This window comes from Prunus avium, chromosome 4, assembly GCF_965620075.1.
Source record: "Prunus avium chromosome 4, drPruAviu1.hap1.1, whole genome shotgun sequence".
In the NCBI taxonomy this organism is placed as follows: Eukaryota; Viridiplantae; Streptophyta; class Magnoliopsida; order Rosales; family Rosaceae; genus Prunus; species Prunus avium.
Genome location: NC_142287.1, coordinates 30,348,156 through 30,370,537, shown reverse-complemented (window position 1 = coordinate 30,370,537; position 22,382 = coordinate 30,348,156). Strand labels below are relative to the sequence as shown.

Below are 22,382 nucleotides of genomic sequence, written 5' to 3'. Positions count from 1 at the left end.
CTGCTCTGTACAGAATTACAACATACTGTAGATATGACATCAAACATGCTCAAAAACTTCCCCCTTCAATTATGGAAAGCCTTCTACATCGATGGGCCATTCTTAATCAAAATCTCACCTTTACCAGCTATCAATACAAAAAGAAATCAATCATCAGAAAATATCTCAACTTCAAAACAATTGGAGAAAATCTGAGATGCGTTTTATATGGTTTGCTAAAATTTCAAGAAAAGCTGGTGACCTGGTGTTCCGCAAGAAACATCAACTAATCTCACAACCTCTCAAAGTGGAGTACATATGCATCGTCGTAATGATTTCATTCAAGAACAACTTTTGCGCCAAGAGCTTTGAGCTTCTCTATTAGTTGCTCTCCTTCTTCCTTTGATAATCCTTTCTTTAGCACAGATGGTGCCTTCTCCACTAAATCCTTTGCTTCCTTGAGGCCTAAGTCAGTGAAGCTCCTTACCTCCTTGATCAGTTTTATTTTAGAAGCTGCCTCAAATGACTCCAATTTCAATTCAAAGACAGTCTTTTCTGGTTTCTTCTCCTCCTTAGCTGCTGCTGGTCCCTTCATTGCCAATCCTAATGCAGCAGCTCCTGGCTTCATGACTCCTACAATTGGTGGTTCCTTCATTCCCTTTTTTCTCATCATAATGCAACCCAGCTCAGCAACTTCGGCCAGTGTGAGTGATGATATTTCATCTACGAGCCTAAAAACACGATCAGTTGGAGGACTGCGATGCTCTGTTGGATCAAATGTTGCTGGATCGTAATCAGCAGGTAGTCTCCTTTGGTCAATCTCCACTTCTTCCTCCTCTTCCTCTTCTTTCCTTGCAGGTTGACTAAAGTTTTGACAAAACCCATTTAAGCTACCAGGATTCAGTGCTGCGAGGGGAGAAATAAAGGGTCTTCTGCAAAACCCATTAGGCAAATGCTGCCTTAATCTAAAGACCAAGCTCATTTTTTCAAGGTTGCCACAAGAGTCCGTTCTCTAACAAGTGGGAATCGACCTATGAGGAACACATTTCGCCACTCACTTTAGCAATTATCTGAGGCTGGAATCCACACAGAACCTGTTTGATGCATTTGTTATAGTTAATTCGTAGGCATTTTAGTGCTAAACGATTGAAGTTTGACAGAATAGAAGAGTGGATATCTAAAAAATAAAACAAACAGATTACTACGTTAACAAAAAGAAAGCTTGACTAAATACACTCTTTGTAATAAATAAATAAAATTAGCATTCCTCAACTATCAGTTCGTTTCCTATCAAAATACATTATCTCGATCTCAAGTTAAGTAAATTTCTATCATTCCTCGACCATCAAATCATTTTATATTTATATCAAAAGAAATTATCAATCTCAAGTGAAGATGTCTTCAACATACATCTTCACATTAAAATTGAAGAAAAAAAATGTTTGGTTTCTGACTTCTGAGAGTAGGGGGCGAAATTTTGAACCCCAGAATCCCGTCATTTGGATTCTGAGATAGAAAACGCTTCAGCTTTGTGTTTTTCTGGTATCTTTTAATAACAAGATTGAGACTTTGTCTTCAACTAAGCCTCGTCTTCAGCAATCAAAAACAGAATAGATAGGAAGCAAGGGATCATTTGAAGTTTCGGTTGAAATTTTCTGAGCAATCAAACAGAAGGTAAAGAAAACTAATAAACAAAGAAGAGCCCACTTTCGGAGCTCGATGTAAACTCCATTAAAAATAGACACTTTGATATTAAAACACAAACGCTACCATTTCTGATTCACACGTCCAAAATCAAACATTATAGATTGTAGATAACATAAAATATATACACGGAGAAAGAGAGAGAGAGAGGGAGAGAGAGTACCTTGGAGAAGACGAGTATGAGTTCTGAGCTGGTGATAGCAGAGTTAGAACCCTAGAGACTGGAGCGACTGAGGAAGAGGGGGCTTTGTTTTGGGTTTTTTAAAAGAAAAAAAAATCCTAAAAATAACGAGGAAAAAAAGTTTGAACCCGGATAAAGATAACGGGTTTAAACTTTAAACCGATACGTCGGACCCGACCCAATTTTTTGACACGTGCTCCCCATTTGACCTCGCTTGTATACACTATACAGCTCTAGAGAGAGAGACAGAGAGAGAGAGGAGAGATGGAAAAACAGGGAAGGGTGGTGGTTGATAAAGTGGGAGGAAGGTCAAGAGTGACAAGATGCTTCTCAAAGTATCCTCTCAAGTTTATAATTCCCAGAAAGGTCTCATTTTTGGCTTTGTTCATATTTTCTCTTTTGGCAATCTTAGCTCACATATCATATCATATGGACATATGGGTACCTGTGTTTTGATGACAATAATATGAATTGATCAGTTTGGGATGCTAATTATGATTTTTCCTCAGGTGGGTTCCTCTGAAACTGATGCTGTTTGGGTTTACAACCTCACCTATGGTGGTGGCATTGTCTCTGTATGTGCTCTCCTTGTCTTTTTCTTTTTCCCTCTTCCCATCTATTGCGTATATTTTTGCTTTGTTCATGATTGTTTATTTGCTTGTTGTGGGTTGTAATCTGTTTTTTTTTTGGGGGGGGTTAATTTATTTAACTTTGTTCTATTGTTTAGGGAGATTCTATTTCATGTGAATTTACCATTGGAGATGGTTGCACCACTGTCTTAACAACCCAAGCTTCCACTAAGGTTACTTACAGAAAATATATTTCATTCTCAGATTTAATAATATTCCCTTTTTCCCATTAGATGGTTTGGAGAATTGGCTTCATTGAAATGCCTTGTGTCTAGATTTCTTAAGGCAATTTATGTTCTTGCATAGGTCTACAAGTCTGTGGGATCAAAGTGCTGTGAGCAAGTCTTGGAGGTAACAATCTGGCCTAACCAAACATAGAGAAATTTAATGCCGCACATTTTCGGGACGTTATCAATATACAGTTATTCTAAATATGTGTTCTGATTAGTTAATGCTTCTGTCAATGGCTACATTACCTGTGAATCTTGGAAATCACATTTCTATGCAGTAGGCAAGAATTGGGAGCGATGCCCTCTTGGCTGTCATTCCAGATCCGGTGACATGTTTCTCCACAGCAAGGTACTCTCAGAAACAAGTCTTTAGGGTAGCCTCTAACTCAAGTTTGGTCATTGTTGATTGGATTACCAGTGGGCGTCATGAAAGTGGAGAAAAATGGGATTTTGATCTTTATAAGAGTGCCAACCACATATTTATAGAAGATGATGAGCCTTTGTTTCTTGACATGGTAATCATTTTCTTTTTATTTCATTTTGTATTTGTTGCCATCTAAAGAGGCGAATGCTTAGTTCTTAGTGGTGGTACTTCTACCACTAAGTTTTTTTTTTCACCAGAGGGAATTTGGTAACTGCTTGACTATATCCCATTGACATGATATAACTCTCTCTCTCTCTCTCTCTCTATACATATATACATATATGTATGTATTTCCTGTTCCATCTTTATTAGAAACAAACTTTATTTTTATGCTTGCACTAAAATTCTGTGAAATGAGCTTGCATGTCAAAATCCTATTGTCTTCCCTTGCTCTTCTACTCAGACGGTTCAGTGTTACAGGTGCACCTGGAGCGTGGAAGTATTTCTTCAATTGCAGAACGCATGCAAGACTACCAAGTCATTGCAATGGTTGTACTCTTGGGGTGAGTACTTCATTATGCATAGATCCTTTGCATCTTCTCGTCTACCGTTATTGAATTTAATCACTGACATTCATTACTTTACTTGTTAGGATGTACAGAATTAACTAAATAAATCAATGTTACACTTGTGGCTGCTTCATTGTAGGCCAAGGATCAAGCACATTCAAAACCTAGTTCAAGAAAACGTGAAGAGGATGATGGCTGAGCAATTACACATTCCTTCCACTGCCTCTGGTCGCCAATTAAAACCAAATTCTGATAATCGCTTCACCAAACCAAGCTTTATTGCTTCTTCAAGTGTTTTTGGTTCTAAGGTATATTGGTCAGGTCATGCTGCTAAGCACCTGTTAATGTTCTGTTGTTAAACCAATGCTTGCCAAATGTTCTTTTTCCCTGAATGAGAGCTGTGGAAGCTGTTAATAAACTAATTTTGCAAGTAGTAATGACTTTTCCATTAAATCATTAAACCTTCCTGTCAATACCACTGACCACCTCAGTAACTTGTGAAATCCCCTTTACGAGCTCTGTTTCCTGTTAACCTCTAATTGCATGTATAAGCTTGATCAATCTTAATCACAATCTCTACTTGTATTAATTCATATGAAGGTAGATTTGATATGTGATTTTGATTGATGAAATTTGACTTCTACATTTCATTTTTCCTCAATATGTCTAATCATTATTATTGCATGGCACGACTCATTATTAACGCACGCCAACGGTTCTTTATGTCTTCAGGGAATAGGGGTGGTTGTTCGTATAGCTGCCACAACAACTGAATCAGTTTACGAGTTCCTGCAGCATCAATTGGCGGGCTTGGAGCCGCTACTTGGGGTATCACCATATCATTGAACCTGCATGGAGAATGTTTATTCTAATGATAGAAACTGATACTATGGCCTAAGCTGTGGATTTATTGTAAGTGCATGATGTCTTCCATTCCAAAAGTGCTTTGCATAATTAGTTACAGTCATTGTTGGCTGATGTATTTGATATATGTTCTAACTATAGTCATTATCTCAAGTTATTGGCCCGTTTTTCCTTAATGCTCGGTGTCATTCGTGTTACTTCTCAGGTTCCCACACTACAGCCCTATGTGACTTCTCATTTTCTCTTGCAATTTGTGGAACTTTTCTGCCTGGAGCCTGAAACCCCTTCTTGCTTTTTTTATTCTTTTTCCTTCTGTGGTTGCAATGGAGCATTGTGGTTTGTGTTTGTCATGTGACTGGCATGCTCTCTGATATGCTTGTATTAGCTGAAAACTTATTTTACTACTTTGAGTGGCACAAACAAAATAAAGATTTAATGTTTTGTATATAATCACACTGACAGTAGCTTTCAAGTGAGGTCAGTATTTAAGTTAATTTCACCATTTCCTTGGTCCTCATAAAATCCTTTTTTTCTATCTTCATCCCTCATTCTCCTACATAGGTTCCCTTTCGTCTATAACAAAATTGTAAAAACTAAAAATCTAAAATGAAAATATTAATAGCCATGCCCTTAGTTTTCATCTTTTTGGATATACTGTATTATTATTTGTAGTCGCACACCCGGTACAGAAATAAGAATCGAAGTATGTCATTGTGATGAACAGTTCAACCATGGTTTTGACAAACTTCCAACACAAGTTTAAAATCTGATACGAGGTTGATTTACGACTTTTTTTTTTGTTATTTTGATTGAAAGCTCAAGAAACAGAGCTGAAAACAAATAACACTCACAAAAGAGGGAGGAGAACCATCAATGGGGCTCATAATTAATCAAGGAGGACAATAATAGCCAAAGAAGAAAATTGCAAAACATATATTGATAGAATTGGATCATGACCAAATTATCCCAAGACCTTCATTTTATATTTATACAACGCAAATCACCCACTAAACTTATCACAACACCTCAAAGAGAAAGAGGGACCTAACTCACTCTAGTTTCAGGTAAAATACAGCCGCACAAATTAAGAAAAAATAAAATAAAATAAAAAAAGAAACGATTCTTTCAACTCATTAGAATGTAATCTCACAAGGGGCATGGAAGGTTCTTCCGCGGCATATAGCTTCTAGGTTTTCTCCGACATAAGAACAAAGAGGTGACACCTCTACACCTGAGAATTTGATCAACATCAATTGTGTCAGAGAACTAAGAATTACATTAAGGGCACAGAGACTAGAAATGGGCTAAAAAGATAAATGCAGGAAAACGAACGTTTTATTCTTCTAAATATTTTCATTCACATGGCACAACTGTTTGCTTTTCACATGTTTAAAAAAAAAATAGAGATATGAACTTCACCACTACTATTTTAATCTCGATGTTTATGATCCATATTCAGGAGAAATTCTTGGGTGAGGCTGCCCTATTGGGCTGCTCTCTGACAATGTTGTGGGGACTGCATGTGGGACCTGCATCGAGGCTCCACACCATTGTCAGAGAGCTACCAAGACTTTCTCCAGGGAAATTGACACAGTACAGTCATATCTACATTAATGTAAATAGAGGGTCTATGGTAGTCACACTAGACCCTGCCCATGGCTTTTCCAAAGGTAGAATTTTACTGTCAGTTAACAGACCAGAGTATGAGACCTCCTATTCAGGACTCCAGGTCAAAATCATGCACAATCATCCATTTTCTTTGGTTTTATTTCCTTCCCCTCGTTTATGCACATACTAGAATGTGAATGAAAACAAAGTGCATGAATTACCAGTTGCATATAAAGGCACTGAATGCGTTAAGAATCCACCAGCAGCAACTACCCAACGAGTGTGAAGTCGGAGAACAAGAAGCCGAGCACTATCTGGAGTGTCAAAATTTGACCCGTTTGCATTCTTTACTGGTGCAAACTCTTCTTCACGCAATACCTGAATATTTGGCAAACAAATGCAACCCTTAGCACCACAAAGTCAAGAAAGGAAAGCATTGGTGTTAGTGTAAAAAAAGAGGGGAGGGGGGAAAATGAAGTCACCTCAAAAAGTGCAGTTGAAGGTGCATATGGAAACGCATCAAATATGAACTGCTCTAGTTTTAATCCCATTGTCTGTCCATGGATAGAAGGAATTTTCTTCTCAGCAAGATGGTAACTGCATTCACAACGGCATGTTTGAAACAATATCATTAGAATAACTATGGATGAGAAACTCCAAATGCAAGGTGCTGATGATGTATAAACTAACTAACAAAAAGTAAAACTTAACATCTGAATTTTACTTTGTAACGACACCATGTGGTATGTACTTAGACAAAAGCTAGCTCAAGTTGAAGGAGAGAAAGTAGATATTTAGAAGCTAGCTCAGGTCCTCTCCTTGCATAATTTAGAGAGGTCCACGGAAATATATAGTTAAATATTAATTGTTTATTTTTTCTTTAACATTTGAAACTAGCACTCAGAGCTCGCTTTTTATAGAAACAATTCCAAACCCCCCATTTTTTCCTAGAAACAATTACCCTCGCCCCTTTGTTCTTGACAAAGAAAATACAAAATAACCCCTCCTGTATCTCTTGCATATCCATCATGTATCCATGTAGTCAACTAGATACGAATTCAGAGTATCTGATGTGTTTTGAGACATACTGTGAATCAAGAAAGAGAACCAAAAACAAAAAACAGAGAGAGAGAGAGAGAGAGAGAGAGAGAGAGAGAGACTAACATGCTGTCCTTCTCAAGGCCATTTGCCACTTGGTTTAGAAAGTCCAGAGTAAACATGTGCAAGCACACCTGGAAAACACAACGTGTCAAGAGTTACTGAAGCATAATTTAAAAAGAACCAAATGTCATAATTGAAATATTAACCTAAAAGGACATGACAACTGAAAGTACAATAACAACGGAATCTAGCTTCAACCTATCCATGTCAATGTTTGGGGAAAAGAAAAATACAATAAATAAATAAAAAGTGACAGGTTAGAAGTTGTAGACATTACATTACTCCAACAAAAACGAAGACGTCCAGTTTCTTGGTTGATTGCAGAAGCCAGAGATGAATCCATCTCACTGTATTCTACCACAGTAAGAGGTCCACCTTTTCCTCGACGAACAAACACGCCAACCTTTTCTTGTGGGTATGCCTGTAACCCAAAAGCCAAGTAACTCGAAATGTAAGAGCAAATGCTTGTGTGTGTACAGTGTGTGTGTCAGAGAAAGAAAGAGAGAGTAAGCGAGTTAAATTCTTAAGAGGGAACCTTTGGATTCAAATGGATTATATAAAGCAATGAAAGATATATGTCAATCCAAATCAGTTACTTTCTCAAGTTTAAAATTTAATGAGACAATGGATGGAAATAATTGAGGGTCTAATAGGTTTTCATGCGTGCGCATTAGTTACCTTACGAACAACTTTTGCAGCAGCCGAAACACCTTTGTCAATGAAATAACCCAAGAAAGTTGGATCAGCTACACGAACCTGCTTTCAAGAACCTAATCACTATGCCTCTAAAATAAGAAAAATTTCCAAAACTTCAATAAACAAAAGAATAATTTAACACTCCAGTTGAATTAAAATTTCAAATTCTAAAAGTAAAAGGAAAAGCAGAGGAAATTGTATCTCTCCAATATGTAAGTTTGGTTCCTTCTACCGAACTTTCCACCATGCATCACCTATTTTCAGTTGATATTTTTGGTGGGCCTGAGAGGACAATGAAAATGACTATTTTCTTCCTCGACCAACTCAATATTGGAAGAAAAGGAATCTTGGTTCTCCCCTTCTTTTTTCCCTTCTGGCAAACCATACACACTATTCAGAGAGAAAGAAATCTCACCAGTGCATTGTCAACTCCATAGCAATCCACATACTTAATTCCTCTCGTAGCCATATCTTCTAATAATCTTGAAGATTTTAAAGCTGATAAAAAAGAATATATGAGTCCACTAATGAATATTTTCTCAATAGTTAAGGAAAATTGATGAAATTAAGCTAGGCAGTAGTAATAGACATGTTGAGCCAAATATTATAGAAACATACCTGAATATACTCCTCCATTACCATCCGGAGCCTTAGCTACCTGGCTTAAAAAAATAAACTAACGTTAATCAAAGTCATTTCTAATGGGTGGCAGTAAACTACTATCTTTATAGAATAATGAATATAGAGTAATATAAGAAACATTAGTTACCCTTAATAACAAATTTTCAGAATTCAATGTTTGAATATATATAGATCCCATGTTTCACTGCCTCAGTCCTTTTACAATTGCCATTTTCCTTTTCTTAATGTTTTTTTAAAGGAAAGTAGAGTTCTGTATTCAGACTCATATACACTTTAGCCCATGACCTAAGTAATTTCACAAATCAAAATTGGCATTTTTAAATAATACAACCCTTCAAGCTCTGCGTACTTATCCTTAACTTGTAAAACAACAAACTATCCTTTGGCTATAGCTCTACGGCAAGTAAGAGATTATGCAAAGCCTTAAAAAGGGGTTTAAACAAAAAGAGTTTTCTTAATAAGATCAAGTACAAATAGAAACCATACTCCGTATGGAGTTTCCATAATAAATCTACCATCCTTAGAGACACAAGGTATGGTGCCTTGCTGAAAGAAGGTGACCTGCATCAAGGACATGCGAAGTAAGCAAAATCATCCCAGAACTAAAGCACTATTCACAAAGTTTAAGAAAAAATAATCTGAAAACTTCTTACCTGGTCAGCTTCAAGACCAAAGAATTTATGACTTTCAAAAAATTTTCGTGTGGCTTCATCAGTAAATGGACTGGTCATAATATACCAATGTATTTGCAGTGCAGCAGTAGAACCTGAATAATACAGTAATTAGTACGAAATTTCAAATCACTTATGGCCATACAGAACCTCTTGCAATGAAACATAAAAATGCCAGCTCAGCTGCTAGTAGCCTTGTCATACAAAAGAACTGGCTCAAATTTCAGCTTCACCAAGACTTATAAGTTTATCTGTAGTGGGAGGCTACCTTGATTTATAGCCTAGCCTCTGGACTGGAAAGAGAGGAAAGGAAAAGAAAAGAAATAAACCATACCCTCATTTGTAGCTTGAGCAGCTAGTCGCTGAACACACAAAATCCGCTCTGCTTGAAGTTGAAAGAGCGACTTTCCAGATGGAAGCCCAATGTCTATAAAAAAGTACAAATAAGATAACCACTTTGGGTAAAACTAAACATAAAGGTATGATTTTATAGAGAGAAAAAGGGAGGAGGAGGAGGAGGAGAGAGAGAGAGAGAGAGAGAGAGAGAGAGAGAGAGAGAGAGAGAGAGGTTGATACAGAAAATGCTTCAAAATCAGGTGAAGAATGAAAAAAAGGAAGGTTATAACTCACTGAAACATCCCTTCGGATCTGAACTTCCGAGCCGAGTTCCCTGTGAAATCAGCCAAGCTCACACTTGAGAATGTGCCGGATAGTTGACCAAAAAGAAAAAGAGAAACTGCTGGATATCTTAATAAGGTATTGAGAAAATGTGCAGAAGCAACCCAAGCCCGAAGGATTGCATCAAATATATTTTTTGCTTTGTTGCTCAACCCATAAACAGTTTGGAGGACCAATCCACATAAATTTATATGCCTCAAACCAGATGCATGATCAAACAGGTATTCTATACAAGGGGGATTAAGGGGAATCTTCCCTTTTTTGTGAACGTTTACCTATGCATGGATGTATAACTTATTACCTGCCCATAATCCATGGCATATATAACTTCTGTTCACAATCAATCAAAAGTAACTTGTTTGAATACCTAAAATAGCCTAATACAATTTTTCATAAATCTTTCTGGATTTTAAGTTGTAAAAAAGTTTCGAAACAACAAAAAGCAAAACTCTGCAACAGTAAAGGAAAGGCCTCTTCTATTTTGGTATGTGCTGAAGTATTATATGTTTAATCAATTCATTCCTAAACAAAATTTCTACTGGTTTGCATTACCATAATTAGTATTATCCAGAGAATTATGAAGCTTGAGTAGTTTACTATCACTATGAGTTGTCCACACAACTTTCAAAATGTGATTGTCTGAGTCAGGAAGCTGACAAAGATGGGCCCCTGAAATGATCTTCATATGCTTTGAAAGCATTTACAGAAGTATCGACAAATATGGGCCCCTTTTTTTTATTGTTAATGAACAGTTCTGTTTCTAATAAAAAAAGAAAAAAATACAGAACCCAAACATGTTAACATTTCACATCTGGTGATGCTCAAGCAGATAGGATTACTCCATTATCATGTTCCAATTGTTACTAGAGATAGAGAATGAGCTACAGTGTAGAACATTTTCCCTTTGCATAATACATCCCCTCACCCCCAAGAAAAAAGAATAAAGAAGTTTGGAATCCTATAAAGCAACTTTCTTGTAATTAAATGCTTACTCAAGGGACAAACCAAATTGCATGATGCTTTTTCTATCACCAAGTGCCATTAACAATTGTCCCAAATGGACATTAAGAAAAAGAACATCATAACAACCAGACACAGAGAGAGAGAGAGAGAGAGAGAGATTATTCGTAGAGAAATCCATAATTCCATAAAGTAACATGATAGCAAAATAATAGTAAGAGAGAGAAGGAGAGGGTGATTAAGTCCATTATAAACTTATAAAGTTTGCTTTATGCATTATTAATAAGTGACCAAAACCTATCTATTATCAAGTTTTCTTCATGTACAACCCCAAAAAAGCAACAACATACCAAAAGTTACAGTTTTAAGAGGGGAGAGAGAGAGAGAGATTGCAAATGTAACAGCCGACTAAAACAGGATTATTAAACTAATAATTATCTTTTGAGGTAGTGTAAAGTTGAACATTAAGCAAAAGCCACGAGTACTAAGCAAAGCCACGTTAAGCAAACATATCCTAAAAGTTACAAAACAAAAATTATTGAAAATAGGACCTTACCTGTCCACCAGATAAAAGTAGCACAGCCAACTTTCCCTCATAGATGGCTTTCAATCCCATCTTCCACCATCTCTCTCTGTCCTCAAGCGTTCGCTCCTCCACCGACGACACACTACTCTCCGGCACCGGCTCAATCGCAGCCGTCGGTAGCCCTTAAAAACAAAACAAAATCCATTAGAACTACACTCTAATTATAATGCGTGCGTGTATATACTAAGATACTAACCGTGAGATCGAAGCGAACACCGTATGATCCGATCGATTCTCGAAAGATCCAAACTCTACACAAAACATAAACCTCAATCGCATCAATCTCATGATTCACAAGCAAAATTAACCATGCAATCAATTCGTTTGTATCACATAAGAATTCAAATATAAAAAAATTATGAAAATTCAGCTGAATTATCGTGATTGGTCCCGAGTTGGATTGCCAAGCTCTGTTCAAGAATCTTAACTCCACTGTTTGGTTCCCAAGAAAACTGAAAACCAAAAACAGAGAAAATAGAGATCTAAAGGGAATTGAAATTACCTCGATTTCCTTGACGAGAAGCTGACGTTCGTCGGGAGAGAGCTCGTCCCAGAGCGCAAAGGCGTCTTCTTGGCCGTAATCCTTGAGCCGCTCCAGCAAAGCCTGAGGCGGCGGTGGAGCGGACGACACGTCGTTCAGTGGCTCCCTCATTTTCTCTCTCTAAAATTCTGAATCTCTCTCTATCTCTCTCTGGAAAAATGGCGAGATCTCTCTGAGCTTATAGACAGAGGGAGCATCCACAAGACAGACAGCTAACAGTAGCAGTGGCGAGGAAGACAAGAATCAATTATCAGTGTAACAAACTCCTGTAAATGACGCAAGTGCCCTCGATCAGGGAAGTACCGGGTGGGGCCAGGGCCCATGGGTACTTTAGACCGTGTGCTGATTTGGGTAGCGGGCGTGGGTTGCTGGGTCCCGCTAGGTATATGCTTGCTCTTTCTGTTGGAAAAATAGGACGAGGATGAGCCTAGACATGAAGCTTCAACCACCTGTTTGGCCGCTCTGCCGATTTTGCCCTCCCCCATTGAGCGGGTGGGGCCCAGGTATGATCCGAGCCCATCGGAAATGGGTCGGTCTAAAAAACAAAAATTTAAAAAAAAACATTTTATATTTTAAGAAATTAAAAAAAAAATGGATGGAATAGAGATTTGAGATTTGTTTAAAGGATGGTTGGAGGAAAAAGAAAAAAAAACATAGTTTTTGATATCCAATGAATGTGCATGATGATGATGGATGGATTGTAATTTTTGCCCATATGATATTGAATTAGGGGCACAACAAGACATAGGTCTCAAAGGCAAGTTGGATCCAATCTCATCTTGTGTTTTTTTTGTTTTTTGTTTTTGCTTTTCTTTTAATTTCTAACTTGTGCAAAGTGTCTTTGACTCTCAATCTCAAGTCTAAAGTGAATCAAAATTATGAGCTTTGTTGACCAGAGAATTTAGCATTACCACCCACCTATAGACTATGAGTTGCTTTAAGCTGCCCAAAGTTTATTTTAGAAGTTTGCTTACCAAAGTTTGCCTAATTTTGGTGGAAAAATTGGGGCTACACAAAAAAGATTTCATTGGCTATAAATGCAGGTGAATGAATGGGAAATGGGAAATGGGAAATGGGAATTGGGTTTTCGTGACATGGAAGCAATTCATCAAGTATTGTTTGTCAAACAATGGTGGAGAATAAGATTTTCACACCATATTTTTTCATCAAGTTTCGTTCCTCAAACGATATTCATCACTTACTTAAATTTCAACTCACTTTAAAATTTATTTATTTAGTGAATAAATTTACTAAAAAACGCCTCTAATACTATAGTATAAACATCTAAACTAGCAAAAGTGGGTTAAGCCAGTTGACCAGATTAGTGAGTTCGTCCCCTTATACCCAAGTCCAAATTCCCCTTCTCGTAAATTAGATTTAAAGTAATTTATCACTTGTATTATTTTATTTTATTTTATTTTAAAAAAAAACCTCAACAAGACCATATACCACCAAATCATTATTGGGGTGGGCAATCCCCTAGTGAATACCCCTTCTCTTTTCTTTTTCGTTTTTGTATTTTGCCAACTTTTGGTTTGACTTTTAAAAACTATACAAGTATATCATTTACCTAAGCCATTGAGAACATTAGAAAGGGAAAAAAAAAATAGACATGATATGATAATAAGTAGGATCATCTCCATCTCAATGCCCATGATTTGAGCCACATGCAAATTTTCAATCATCTACTACTAATCCAAACCGTAGATATACTTTTCAACCCCAAAAGAAAATGAAAATAGAAATGATTATGTTTTTTTTTTTGGTACTCTCATTATCTATTCATACGTAATAATATATAATACTACTAAATTAGTAGTAATAATAAACAAACATAGCAATGATAGTTTTGCTAATTTTGTGTCCCATGCAGGTGACTAGGTGGTTGGGAAGTATACACTTTACTGAACATCAATGCTTGCCCTAATAACAACAACACCACCAATCAACCTCAAAGTTAGTTATAATTTTTCTTTCAACTGAAAAAAAAATTATCATATTTTTAGTTTTTAAGCCGGAGGAGAGCTGATTAAATCATTGTTTTTTAATTGGTTGAACCAGGTTCTTCTTCTTCCTAATGGTTTTTATACGCAATGAAACAAAATGACATCATACCAAATTTCAATCAAGGACATTAGCCTAATCCAATCTAACCTCATCTTTATTCTCTTTTTTTATATTGTAAACGAAGCGTCATTCAACAATAACAGATTACAAATAGTCATGAAACAAGGATGCATCTATGTGGCCTCGTTAAAACCTTACCATGAAACTCTAATGGGGGAAAATCCGGTCAAGAAAAAAGAGTACCACCGCATCCCCTGAATAAAACCAAAATTACCTCAACTCTATTCATTAAAGTCAAGGAAGGCATATGCCGTTCTTCAAATGGATATTTTTTTTTGTAAGTACATAAATGGAAATTTCATTCACAAGATTCTAAAAATTCATTGGCACTTTAGACTTGATAATAGGCTCTCTGAAAGCGATTAATAGGTTAAATGTCTATTTATTATTTATTCTTCAAACGTAAGCTGCTTTAGGACCACGCAGGATATTAATGATGCCTAATCCACTCCATTGTCTCAATAATGCGTATGAGGTCATTGCGAGTCAGCATGAGAATCTCTTAGTCCTTTTACAATATGAGCTAATGTAAGGGGTCAGTCTACTAGTCTTCAAATCGATCTTGGCTTGGGGATGCATGATTGATGAGGGATGTTGTTTTGTTTTCCAACCAAACCAAGAAAAGCGTACTAGGAGAAAAACTATCATGTGTACATATTGGTTTCATGCAACGGATGTAGGAAAGTTTTTCTCGTATACTAGAGTAATTGATACATCAGCTTAGCGGGGTTTTGCTTTTGGTTTAGAGGAATGTCTTCAATGATTCATAGTGTCTTAATCATGATTTTTGTGTGGCTGTTTCTTTTTCTTAATTCTAGCCTCTAGTAAAAGATGAATAACATAATGGTTTCTATCAAATTATTAGGGTAACGAAATTTTGAGGTCTTACAAAAACATAAAGATTTTTTTAGGTGAAAAAGCCACATCGGTATACAAAAGATACATTTGCCTCATACCTTAAAGTTGCTCTAAGAAGAGAAAGTATGAGTTACGTAGCATGGAATTCCTTTGAGTATAATTGACACATTTTATTTATGACAATTTTAATTTTGATAGAGAGTGGCCTACTATCTATACATCATGTATTCTAATGTGGCCAATTAAAAATTATCGCAGACTCGTGGTTTTATGTTCGAATCATCCCTCCCTAAATATCACTTGTATTAAAGAAAATAACAATTTCTCACTTACACCAATTAATCAAATTTGTGTGACCATGATAATATTTGACCAAAAAAAATACCATAATAATATAGATGGCCTTTAGGCCCACTATGAGATTGGGCATTTTAAGTTCTACTACTGTTGGTTTTATATTTTGGGCCAATCAAAACCAAACGCCCCAAATCCGGGATAATTTTTTTTTGGAAAACGAAGAGAGAAAAGAGAACCAGAGAACCAGAGAGAAGAAAAGCCCCAAATCATCGATAAGACTAGAGAGACTGCCACGCACAGCACTTTCAGTCTCAACGAGAATGGCAACGGCCTTCTCATTTGCGCAGACCATTCTCTTCTCCAAGACCTCACTCTCTATCCGCACAAATGGCCTAAGAAGCTTCTCTTTTTGCCTACCTTTCTCTTCGTCATCAGCTGCATCTCTTTCGTCTGATAAGCTTCAAAGCAAGAAATGGAGACAGCCAGTGGCTTCAGTGCTGGAACTTGGTGGCGTCAAGATTGCTAAAGATGGTAACTTTGACCATTTCCCAAATACGGGTTGCTCTTAGTTTTTAGCTTTTTGCTGTTATGCTGTGCTGGGTATGCTGTGGTAGTGAGATTTTTGTACTTGGCTTGCATTTCCACAACCTCAGTAGGCCCAAAGCTGTTACTTTATTTGTTCAATATGTTGTGGCATTCTGCAAACTTGTGATATATGAGATGGTTTAACGTATTTTAGAACCTGGGTCAGCTCATGTTTTATTGTCATTCATTAACTGCTGCACTGTACTTTGTTTGCTATGTAATTTAGTTGGTTGAAAAGTTTTGCATTTTGTTTCGTATACTCTTTTGGGTATTAGGTGAAATCAAGGATCATGCTCTGAGAGCTTTGAAGCTCTTTTATTGATTAGATGTACGAAATTGGGTACTGGTTTCGGAGGATGAATTAACATCACTGAATTGCTTAGCGGGGGGAAAAGAAACCAACAAGACTGAATTGTTAAATCATAGAACGCAAACCTGAAAATTTTATTGTCGTGCTGGTCTTCATTGTGTGGACAGAGTTCCTTATTTTGGTTTCTTCACTTGCCTAAGTGATGGAATTTTTTTTGCAAAGTTGTTTGTGATACAACTTCTTAGAAAGTTGCATCTCACTTCAATCATTGCATTCTGGTATTATACTGTTCTTGGTTTGGCACATTTTGACTTACATATCTCTTTGACGGCCTAAGCCTAACAACCATCTTGAAGTATGCTAGAATTCTCATATGTTGCTTCCTTACTATATCAGATATATATGCAATTGGAAAACTGCAGACCTGCTTTTCTGAAAAATTGTTAGTGGCTTAATATGTTTGGATTATGGGTTTGTAGATGTGTTGAGGGATGACCCCACAAACAATGTTCCGGATACAATTTTTGCAAAGCTTGGAATGCAACTCCACAGAAGAGATCAGCACCCAATTGGGATTTTAAAGAATGCTATATACGAGTATTTCGACACCAATTACTCAAATCAGTTCGATAAGTTTGATAATCTTTGTCCAATTGTGTCTGTGAAAGAGGTATGACCTTGAATTTGTTAAATTGTGGGTCATGAAATACCCAATTATAATGAATATGACTCATTCACCAGTTTCCTGTCAAATTGTTGATGCATTTTTTATACTTTTCAAGCCTATGTTGCATAGATCTTTATCTCCAGTTTGTTCTAGTATTTGTGCCTATGCGACAAATCAGTTGAGGCATTCCTAGGAAAGGAAAAATAATAATACAGTGGTGACACTGCATCCACACTCGTACATAGATTTTCAAATAGAGACAGATACACAATGCACATTTGTGGGTGTGATATTTAAGCAACTCCATTCATTATCTTCTGTTATTGGTAAAGGATTTGGGTTTCACTGTCTCATGGGCTTCATTTTGGATATTAGCTGTATAGAAATCATCACGGGCAATGACTTCTGCTCGGCTTTTTCCTTTTCTAGAAACTGTTTTTTTAATGTATATTTCCAATTTGTAATTTCATTAGTGATGCTAATAATTTCCTGGTAAATTATTTGTTGGAAGCCAGACGTGGTGAGCCAACATCCTTTCAAACAAGTTTCCCTTGTGGAATAAATTATTAATGTATGTAAATGCATGCCTTTTGGGTTACTGAATACCATAGCCATGCTGTTTACCCTCCATCTCCTTGAGGCATTGATCATGCGATGATAATGAGAATCAATCATACCAACCATTGAGTTTTGCACCGCTGTGCACCCACTTTAGAGTAATGTTTGCCACTAAATTTCGTTTACTAGCTTAGTTTTATTACAAACTTGATCCTGGATTGTGTGTAAACAATCTGTCAGTTGCCCTAGTAATAGGAGGCATCGTTAAAAGGGAACCTTCATTTTTTACTAAAAACCAAAAAATGGACTCTCTCTCTCTCTCTCTCTCTCTCTCTCTCTCTCTCTCTCTCTATGTGTGTGTGTGTGTGTGTGTGTGTGTGTGTGTGAATTAGATGCTAAGGGCTTCACAATTATATTTTAGCATTTCTAGAGTGTGACATGATTTTAGGTGCATTCACATGGTAAGTTGATTAACTGTTATATTCAGCATTTTGGATAATATCAACATCATATCATGTTGAATGAGTAATTATTTTTCCAGGTGTCATCACCCTAGGTCACTGAGTTAGGAAGCCAACTGAAACACATGGCCGGCCAAACAAACCCAACACAAACATGCACCAAATGGTGGAAAAAAATAATATTTAGCATTCATGTTTACTGTGTTTGATTCCAGATTGTTAACCTCATTGAATAAGTTATGAATTTTTCATAAAAGCAGGGTTGTAGATGTGTGTTGTTGCAATGCTCTTTTATCCTTGTAAAATTCTAACAACCTTGTGACTTCTTGACAATGACTCTATGTTTTCATTTCTTTCAGAATTTTGACGATGTATTGGTTCCTGCTGATCATGTAAGTCGAAGTTATAATGACACATATTATGTGGACGCTCAAACAGTTTTGAGGTGTCATACAAGCGCTCATCAAGCAGAACTACTGAGAAGAGGACATACTCATTTCCTTGTAACAGGAGATGTTTACCGTAGGGATTCCATTGACTCAACTCATTACCCTGTGTTCCATCAGGTTTCCCATCTCTAGTGCTTACAATAAGACTTCTATGATGATTAGCTTCTTTTAATCATGCCTTATCTGATGGAATTGTTTCCTGCCTGTATAGATGGAAGGTGTGCGTGTCTTTTCTCCGTCTGATTGGGAGGCATCTGGCACAGATGGCACAACTTATGTTGCTGGGGATTTAAAGAAATGTCTTGAGGGTTTGGCACGCCACTTATTTGGTAAATTAACATTGACTGCTTTCTTGAACCATTGTACTCACTATCTCATGACTTAGCTGTGAATTGGGTATGCCATTTGAGTGTTTTACTATCCAAAAATTAGGCATCAAGGATATGGAGTTTTATTTGCTTCGAAAATTCTTCAAGTGTTTTCTTAGTACTTTTTTTTGGTTATTTGTCGTGTGCTACAGTTGTTTTGGAACCTCTAAATTGATTGAAACTTTCAGGTGCTGTGGAGATGCGCTGGGTTGATACATATTTCCCATTTACCAACCCATCATTTGAACTTGAGATCTTTTTTCAGGTATTCTGATCATTTTGAAAAGGAAAAAAAGCATGTTGTGTTTGTTTTTGGATTGTGGAATTGCTGACATGCTATTTCTAAATATATATGTACATATTTAGATACTTAATTTTGGAACTCTACTCTCTGTCTCTCTCTTGTAGCGTCATTCTGTTAGAGATTCTTTTGTTCCATGGACAGGTAACTGAAATTTATACATTATGTAGAAGCATGTCATATTTCCTTAAACAAGTAACAACTTACAAGAATGGTACTTACACAAGGTGATAGCAACTCATGATAGTATTAGTTGCCTGTATAAGTAAGTTCTCTTATCTGCTGGCTATGATATCTAGGAATGCTAGTGTGGTCTTCAACAATTTGGTGATGAAGCTAGTGAACTTGATGCCTGTCCTAAATTACCCTTGAGACCCTTAGAAACCAAAACACAAAGCGTTAAATGCATGAAGATGAAAAAGTATAAAACTTATAAGAAAAGATATCTAAGACTCTTGTCCAAATGTACCTTCCACAGAATATGGTGAAGATTATCCATGAAATCTCTCATGTTGTGTGTGTTTTTATCAGTCGGTCAAATTCTAGTTGGTTCCAGATCCTTTGAGATTTCTTTCTATTCTGTCTGTTTCTGTTGTTATTGCTACTTTGCATGTTCAACTAGTGCTTTTTTTACTTGTTTTCAACTAGGACACCATTTGATAATCAAATCGCATATTGAACTTGGCCATTGATATAAATGTTGCCAGTTAATAAGTTGTGCTTATTAAATGTTTAGGCAAGTTTTTTTTTCTTCATTTTTTGAAAACCCTGGTCTTTTTGTCTTTTGAGCTACTGCATGCATGTGTGAATTTTTAAGCATTAAATCAACTTTATCAGCTGATGTTGAATACAATACCAGGAAAAGTGGTTGGAGGTTTTAGGTTGTGGGGTGACAGAACAAGAAATATTAAGGAGAAGTGGCAAAACGGACGATGTTGCTTGGGCTTTTGGACTAGGGTTGGAACGGCTGGCAATGGTTTTATTTGACATCCCTGATATTCGGCTTTTCTGGTCAAATGATGAGAGGTTCACCTCCCAGGTGGTTCCTGAATCTGTTAATCATGATTTTGTTCCAATCGTTTTCGCATATATTCCTTTTGTTCAAATTCAAGTCTTGAAAAGTGAAATAATAGTGTTAAGAATCGATGATAGTTCTGTAATCCAGTAAGACCTAATTATCTAATTTGGGATTTTTGGTTATAGTTTTCAAGTGGCCAGCTGGGAGTCAAATTCAAGCCATTTTCAAAGGTATTGTTGCAACACACGCACACACACAGAGGAAATTAACATCTTTTTGTGGTGCAAGTGTGTGCATGTCCTCTAGTGATGCTTGAAATTTTGGATTTAAAGTTTTTCATATAGGTTTCTGACTTTTTTGGTCCCTTATTATTATGTGCAAGACAAATTTAAGTTAGAGCTTTGATCTCTCTCTGTGTGTGTAAAGGAACTGGTGCTAGAGCTTGTGGCGTCCTTTTGTTATGTCTGGTTCATTTCTTTGCAATTCTTGCATTAAATCAAAAGATAGAAAGGAAAATTTAAACCATGAAAAGAGAAAGAATGAAGTTCTGATCTTACAGCAGCTGATATGTGATTGGAATTTTTTTGATTCTCTTTATAAAACAGCTTCTTAAGATTTTGTTATTTATGAGTTTAACTACTGATTTTCAGGATAGACTTCCAAACATTTCTTATAAAGCTACTTTTTTCCCCGTTTCTTTTCAGTATCCTCCTTGTTACAAAGATGTTAGTTTTTGGATCAATGAAGCTTTCACGGAAAACAATTTATGTGAAGTTGTTAGAGAAGTTGCTGGAGATCTTGCTGAAGAGGTATGTCTTGTTTTCACTTTTATAAATTTTCTGGAGGTGTAGACGTTAATTATTATTATTATTATTATTTTTTTATGAACAGACGTTAAAAGTTATTGATTGAAGGGATACATTGATGTTTATCAGAAATGATAAGAAGCTCTTATTTGACGTATTTCAGTGTAGTTAATTTTCTGAAATGATATCCGTGCTTAAGTCGATTAAGGTTGGAAGATACAAAAGTACGATTTATTAACTATCAACTTTGTTCATGGATATCTTACTCCAAGAAACTAAATTGGTTCTTGTGGAGTAATCCCCACACTTAAATTTGTGGTAATCCAAGTTTGGAAGTTTTACTATGTACTTGGAAATATCTCTTCTATGATTGCCACTGTGGAACCAATATATTTGTATTTCTTTCAAGTTTGTTCATCAAATATTTTGCAATCCATCCATATTGGAAGTCTTAATATCCAGTTTACTGAAATATCTCTTCCATGATTGCCAGGTGCAATTGATAGACAATTTCACAAACAAGAAAGGAATGACCAGTCACTGTTACAGGATTGCATATCGATCGATGGAACGCTCACTCACTGATGAGGAAATCAATAAGTTGCAGGTAACTGATATAAAAAGAGGATACAATCCTTTCTTTCCTTCATAGCAGCACTCGTAACCTCCAAAACTGTTTCAATTTCTTATGCAGTGGAATGTAAGAGAGTTGGTGCAGAGCAAGTTGAACGTTGTGCTAAGATGAGAGGTCCTGCTGTGGTAGCCTATTTTGCCTACACTACAGAATTGTTCCCTTTTTTTTCTTTTTTTTTTTTCTTTTTTTTTTCATTTAGCTGGGTGTGAATACAGTTTTAAGCCCGCCTTGACAAGAGAGAGATAAAGAGATCAACCCTCCAAGGATTCATGGGGGAGACACTGGAAGCTAAAAATAAAAAAGGTTTTTAGTGAAAAAAACAAAACAAAGTTGGTACTCTTAAAGCGATTTGGGCAGCAAACAAACACTATTATTTCACGAGTGTTGATTTGTTTCACAAGTCCTTCATATGATTATATCACATCTGTTTCCCTTAGCAGCACACAACAAAAAGTCTTTTAGTATGTTTCAGGCCGTGACACAATGAACTTCATGCAAACTCAGATCCAAATATGCACAATTCATCATCACAGCCATTGATGGGTTGAAATTTCCTTGCTATCTATAATATGCTAATGGGCTTCATATAATCCAAATGCGAAACCATTAGCATTTGAAAAGTTGCATGAGTCTTGATTTACCAAGCCTATTGAGCCCATATCAAATTCAGAAGAAACGTGTAACCTGACCTGTAAAATGTTTTGTTTAGGTTATATCAAGACAATATTGTAATCTTTTATATATGAATGATTATATATATGTGCTATGTTTTGCCGACAATATATACTGTAGCTAGAAGGCAAAACTTTTCAGGATGGCAACAGGCCTATAAAGGGTAGGGCAGAGTCTACGGTCAAAGGAAGGACAGCAGCAAGAGTGA

General features: G+C 36.4%; 4 protein-coding genes across 6 annotated transcripts; 2 read left to right on the top strand and 2 right to left on the bottom strand.

The window, feature by feature from the left end:
* Window positions 1-46: 46 nt before the first annotated feature.
* On the bottom strand, window positions 47-1,986 carry LOC110767342 (ribosomal protein L7/L12 domain-containing protein). Of its 2 annotated transcripts, XR_015835301.1 has the most exons (3): window positions 1,847-1,986; window positions 242-1,073; window positions 47-127 (listed from the first exon to the last, which is right to left on the bottom strand). XR_015835301.1 is itself a non-coding variant. In XM_021970858.2 (2 exons), the coding sequence occupies exon 2, from the start codon at window positions 959-961 to the stop codon at window positions 317-319; it is 645 nt and encodes a 214-aa protein (XP_021826550.1). In that variant the 5' UTR covers window positions 962-1,073; window positions 1,847-1,986; the 3' UTR covers window positions 133-316. The 2 variants fall into 2 exon arrangements, 1 of the variants encoding a protein (XP_021826550.1); XM_021970858.2 differs by lacking the exon at window positions 47-127 and having other exon boundaries at window positions 133-1,073.
* Window positions 1,976-5,022, top strand: URED (urease accessory protein D). Of its 2 annotated transcripts, XM_021970856.2 has the most exons (9): window positions 1,976-2,230; window positions 2,374-2,439; window positions 2,592-2,666; window positions 2,800-2,844; window positions 3,005-3,238; window positions 3,568-3,650; window positions 3,796-3,964; window positions 4,389-4,568; window positions 4,726-5,022. In XM_021970856.2, exons 1-8 carry the CDS (start codon window positions 2,129-2,131, stop codon window positions 4,500-4,502), a joined length of 888 nt encoding a protein of 295 aa, XP_021826548.1. In that variant the 5' UTR covers window positions 1,976-2,128; the 3' UTR covers window positions 4,503-4,568; window positions 4,726-5,022. The 2 variants fall into 2 exon arrangements, with proteins under 2 accessions (XP_021826548.1, XP_021826549.1); XM_021970857.2 differs by lacking the exon at window positions 2,592-2,666.
* A 404-nt stretch (window positions 5,023-5,426) lies between these two features.
* LOC110767344 (UDP-N-acetylglucosamine diphosphorylase 1) lies at window positions 5,427-12,294 on the bottom strand. The gene is made up of 15 exons (XM_021970860.2): window positions 12,025-12,294; window positions 11,719-11,773; window positions 11,493-11,644; window positions 9,929-9,968; window positions 9,633-9,725; window positions 9,281-9,393; window positions 9,114-9,188; window positions 8,604-8,643; window positions 8,401-8,483; window positions 7,968-8,045; window positions 7,567-7,710; window positions 7,293-7,360; window positions 6,611-6,725; window positions 6,350-6,506; window positions 5,427-5,751 (listed from the first exon to the last, which is right to left on the bottom strand). Exons 1-15 carry the CDS (start codon window positions 12,172-12,174, stop codon window positions 5,654-5,656), a joined length of 1,461 nt encoding a protein of 486 aa, XP_021826552.1. The 5' UTR covers window positions 12,175-12,294; the 3' UTR covers window positions 5,427-5,653.
* Window positions 12,295-15,575: 3,281 nt separating this feature from the next.
* Window positions 15,576-21,880, top strand: LOC110767351 (phenylalanyl-tRNA synthetase class IIc family protein). Its single transcript, XM_021970868.2, has 10 exons — window positions 15,576-15,876; window positions 16,720-16,910; window positions 18,286-18,492; window positions 18,587-18,704; window positions 18,932-19,008; window positions 19,904-20,083; window positions 20,248-20,292; window positions 20,767-20,871; window positions 21,362-21,475; window positions 21,563-21,880. Exons 1-10 carry the CDS (start codon window positions 15,666-15,668, stop codon window positions 21,611-21,613), a joined length of 1,299 nt encoding a protein of 432 aa, XP_021826560.1. The 5' UTR covers window positions 15,576-15,665; the 3' UTR covers window positions 21,614-21,880.
* The last annotated feature ends 502 nt before the right edge of the window (window positions 21,881-22,382 follow it).

Bases quoted from the DNA above. Each gene is read 5' to 3' on its own strand.
- URED (XM_021970856.2), top strand. From the start codon at position 2,129: ATGGAAAAACAGGGAAGGGTGGTGGTTGATAAAGTGGGAGGAAGGTCA. The intron at 2,667-2,799 runs GTTACTTACAGA...GTTCTTGCATAG, and splicing joins CAACCCAAGCTTCCACTAAG to GTCTACAAGTCTGTGGGATC. The intron at 3,239-3,567 runs GTAATCATTTTC...TCAGTGTTACAG, and splicing joins AGCCTTTGTTTCTTGACATG to GTGCACCTGGAGCGTGGAAG.
- LOC110767342 (XM_021970858.2), bottom strand. From the start codon at position 961: ATGAGCTTGGTCTTTAGATTAAGGCAGCATTTGCCTAATGGGTTTTGC.
- LOC110767351 (XM_021970868.2), top strand. From the start codon at position 15,666: ATGGCAACGGCCTTCTCATTTGCGCAGACCATTCTCTTCTCCAAGACC. The intron at 16,911-18,285 runs GTATGACCTTGA...CATTTCTTTCAG, and splicing joins CAATTGTGTCTGTGAAAGAG to AATTTTGACGATGTATTGGT. The intron at 18,493-18,586 runs GTTTCCCATCTC...CTGCCTGTATAG, and splicing joins ATTACCCTGTGTTCCATCAG to ATGGAAGGTGTGCGTGTCTT.
- LOC110767344 (XM_021970860.2), bottom strand. From the start codon at position 12,174: ATGAGGGAGCCACTGAACGACGTGTCGTCCGCTCCACCGCCGCCTCAG. The intron at 11,645-11,718 runs GTTAGTATCTTA...TTTGTTTTTAAG, and splicing joins GTGTTCGCTTCGATCTCACG to GGCTACCGACGGCTGCGATT. The intron at 6,726-7,292 runs GTTAGTCTCTCT...TTGTGAATGCAG, and splicing joins GGCCTTGAGAAGGACAGCAT to TTACCATCTTGCTGAGAAGA.